The 2,642-nt window shown below is 53.1% G+C and overlaps 1 protein-coding gene across 3 annotated transcripts in view; it reads left to right on the forward strand.

Annotated features, from left to right (window-relative positions):
• Positions 1 to 2,642, forward strand: part of TAOK2 (TAO kinase 2) — an 18,213-nt gene that overhangs the window by 3,636 nt on the left and 11,935 nt on the right. For 2 of the 3 annotated variants that reach the window (XM_007452763.1, XM_007452764.1), the window contains exons 2-8: positions 280 to 446; positions 625 to 696; positions 787 to 888; positions 1,385 to 1,430; positions 1,563 to 1,659; positions 1,811 to 1,924; positions 2,031 to 2,122. In XM_007452763.1, the coding sequence (XP_007452825.1) occupies positions 315 to 446; positions 625 to 696; positions 787 to 888; positions 1,385 to 1,430; positions 1,563 to 1,659; positions 1,811 to 1,924; positions 2,031 to 2,122 (655 nt within the window). In that variant the 5' untranslated portion in view covers positions 280 to 314. Of the gene's footprint in view, positions 1 to 279; positions 447 to 624; positions 697 to 786; positions 889 to 1,384; positions 1,431 to 1,562; positions 1,660 to 1,810; positions 1,925 to 2,030; positions 2,123 to 2,642 lie in introns of those variants that run through there. The other variant, XM_007452765.1, reaches the window with a different exon arrangement.

The raw sequence follows: 2,642 nt of genomic DNA on the forward strand, positions 1-2,642 counted from the left end.
TAGGGAAATGGAACTTGTTGAGGGCTGAGGGGTTGGTGAGGATGCTGAGCTCCCAGTCTTCCTTTAGGTTTAGGGACTCCAGGGACCCGGCCCTAGTGCAGTCGTTGCCAGGACAACTTCATTTTTCTTTTTTCTTTTTTTTTTGAGCTTTGATATTGTTCCTAATCTTCCCCTGCCCTTCCTTGGTAGTGCCTCCCCCTCATCGGAACTAGGGGAGGAGGGGCCCTTTCTCTCTCTGAGGGCCCCATCTTTGTTCTAAGAGTCCCATCTTTTCACCAGGTTAAGCCCCACTCTCAGGGCCCCCAGGGGCCACCATGCCAGCTGGGGGCCGGGCCGGGAGCCTGAAGGACCCTGATGTGGCTGAGCTCTTCTTCAAGGATGACCCGGAAAAGCTCTTCTCTGACCTCCGGGAAATTGGCCATGGCAGCTTTGGAGCTGTGTACTTTGTGAGTTGAGGCTTGGGAGGGTGGGGCAGGGACTGTCTTCCCGCTGTGGACCTCCAAACAGCCCTGTACACTATTCCACCACACCAGGCTTTCCTGCCCTCTCCTGCTGGGCCAGCAAGTCTTCCTGCTACCCAGTGCTCACTGGGGGCCTTCACTACCTTCTGGTCTGGTCCTCTAGGCCCGGGATGTCCGGAATAGTGAGGTGGTGGCCATCAAGAAGATGTCCTACAGTGGGAAGCAGTCAAATGAGGTAGGTCAGGCTTGACAGACTGGTAGGAGGCAGGGGACCTCAGGCTCAAGATGCAGGCCAAGTAAGCCTCTCCTCCCCTGACCTTCTCAGAAATGGCAGGACATCATCAAGGAGGTGCGGTTCCTACAGAAGCTCCGGCATCCCAATACCATTCAGTACCGGGGCTGTTACCTGAGGGAGCACACGGCTTGGGTGAGCTGGCCCCCTGACTCTGCCCTGATCTTTGTACTCAGTACTCAGGCCCATCCTTATCCTGGTCTAGTCTCTTAGGTGGGCCCTGTTCAGGGTGTTGTTGGGCAGATCTTGGGAAGGAGGAAATCTTTCCCAACCTCTGCAGTCCTCAGACAAACTCATAAGCAGCACTGTGTGTCCAGAGGGAGAGGCTGAAGAATGACAGACTATTAGCAGTTGAAAGGGGGCACATGGGCTGGGAGAGCTGGAGATTGAACGGTGGGGTTCAGATGGAGATGGTAGTGATGTCTTGGGCTCTTTCTAAGGGAGGCCCTGACTCCAGGGACTTCCCCCCACCCTCTCGTTTCCTCAGTTGTCGTTTCTCCCTGTTATTACCCCGGGAGCATTGCTTGAGTAGAGGCTAGGCAAGGAGGCCCTCGGTTTTGAATCTCTCTCCAAGGGAGATAGGCGAGGGGTGGCCAGATCTGCTGATCTCTGACCCTTGACCCTTCCATAGCTGGTGATGGAGTATTGCCTGGGCTCAGCTTCTGACCTTCTAGAAGGTAAGTGATTCTTTGGCCAACAAGTGGGAGAAGGGAGAAGAGCAGAGAAGCCGTAGGGGAAGGGTTAAGGGAAGGTAGTTCGAGTCCCACCCTTGGGCTCCCTCAGTTTGATGTTTTTCCCTTACTCCCCAGTGCACAAGAAGCCCCTTCAGGAGGTGGAGATTGCAGCTGTGACCCACGGGGCCCTTCAGGGCCTGGCTTATCTGCACTCCCACAACATGATCCATAGGTACAAGCAGTACTGACAATGGCTGGGAGGGGGTGCTCTTTACACCACTCCTCATTCTGCTGGGCTCCAGTCTTCTTGGAAACTTGGTGCAAAAGCCCCTGCCCAGCCTTTCTGAGATGCATGTCTTATCCTTGTGCTTTGCCTTTGGCAGGGATGTGAAGGCTGGAAACATCCTGCTGTCAGAGCCAGGCTTGGTGAAACTGGGGGACTTCGGCTCCGCATCCATCATGGCACCTGCCAACTCCTTCGTGGGCACCCCATACTGGTGAGTGGGAGTGGTGGTCAATGGAGAGAGCTCCCGGGATGTTGGGAGCAGGAGTTGGCAGGGTCTGGGCGGGTGATTAGCCTCTCTCTCCTGACCATTCTCCCAGGATGGCTCCAGAAGTGATCCTGGCAATGGATGAGGGGCAGTACGATGGCAAGGTGGATGTCTGGTCCTTGGGCATAACCTGCATCGAGCTGGGTAAGGACATTCTCCTCTTGGCTCCTTATCCTCTTTTCTCTCCACTCCTTTCTCTCTTTCTTACTGTCCCCACACCATCCCATCCTCTGAGGCCTCCAAGCATCTGTCCATTTTGAGTCTACCCTTGATCCCCAGTACAGGCAGCTGTCAAATCCTGCCATTTCTTAGACCTAAAGATTTCATAACATTCATCTTTTCTTGTCCACTACTCTAGTTCTAAATCTTTTTTGAGTGCCCACTGTGTGCCATGCACTGTGCTAGTAGGTTCTGGGGGTAGAGCAGTGAATGAATGAGGTTCTTGCCCTCTTGGAGCTTACATTCAAGTTGAGGAAATAGGCATGTTTTCTTTCAATGTAAGAAAAGCTGAATGGAAAAGATATGGGAGCAGTACAACCAAAAAACAAGGGATTTGGCCTAGTTAGGGGCTGAGGAAGGTCTCCTTGTAGCAGAGATGTCTAAACAACCACAAGACAAATAAATAGGTAGCTTTGAAAGACTGTAGGGAAAAGTATTCCAGACA

Source organism: Lipotes vexillifer, unplaced genomic scaffold (genome assembly GCF_000442215.2).
Source record: "Lipotes vexillifer unplaced genomic scaffold, Lipotes_vexillifer_v1.1 scaffold426, whole genome shotgun sequence".
Lineage (NCBI taxonomy): Eukaryota > Metazoa > Chordata > Mammalia > Artiodactyla > Lipotidae > Lipotes > Lipotes vexillifer.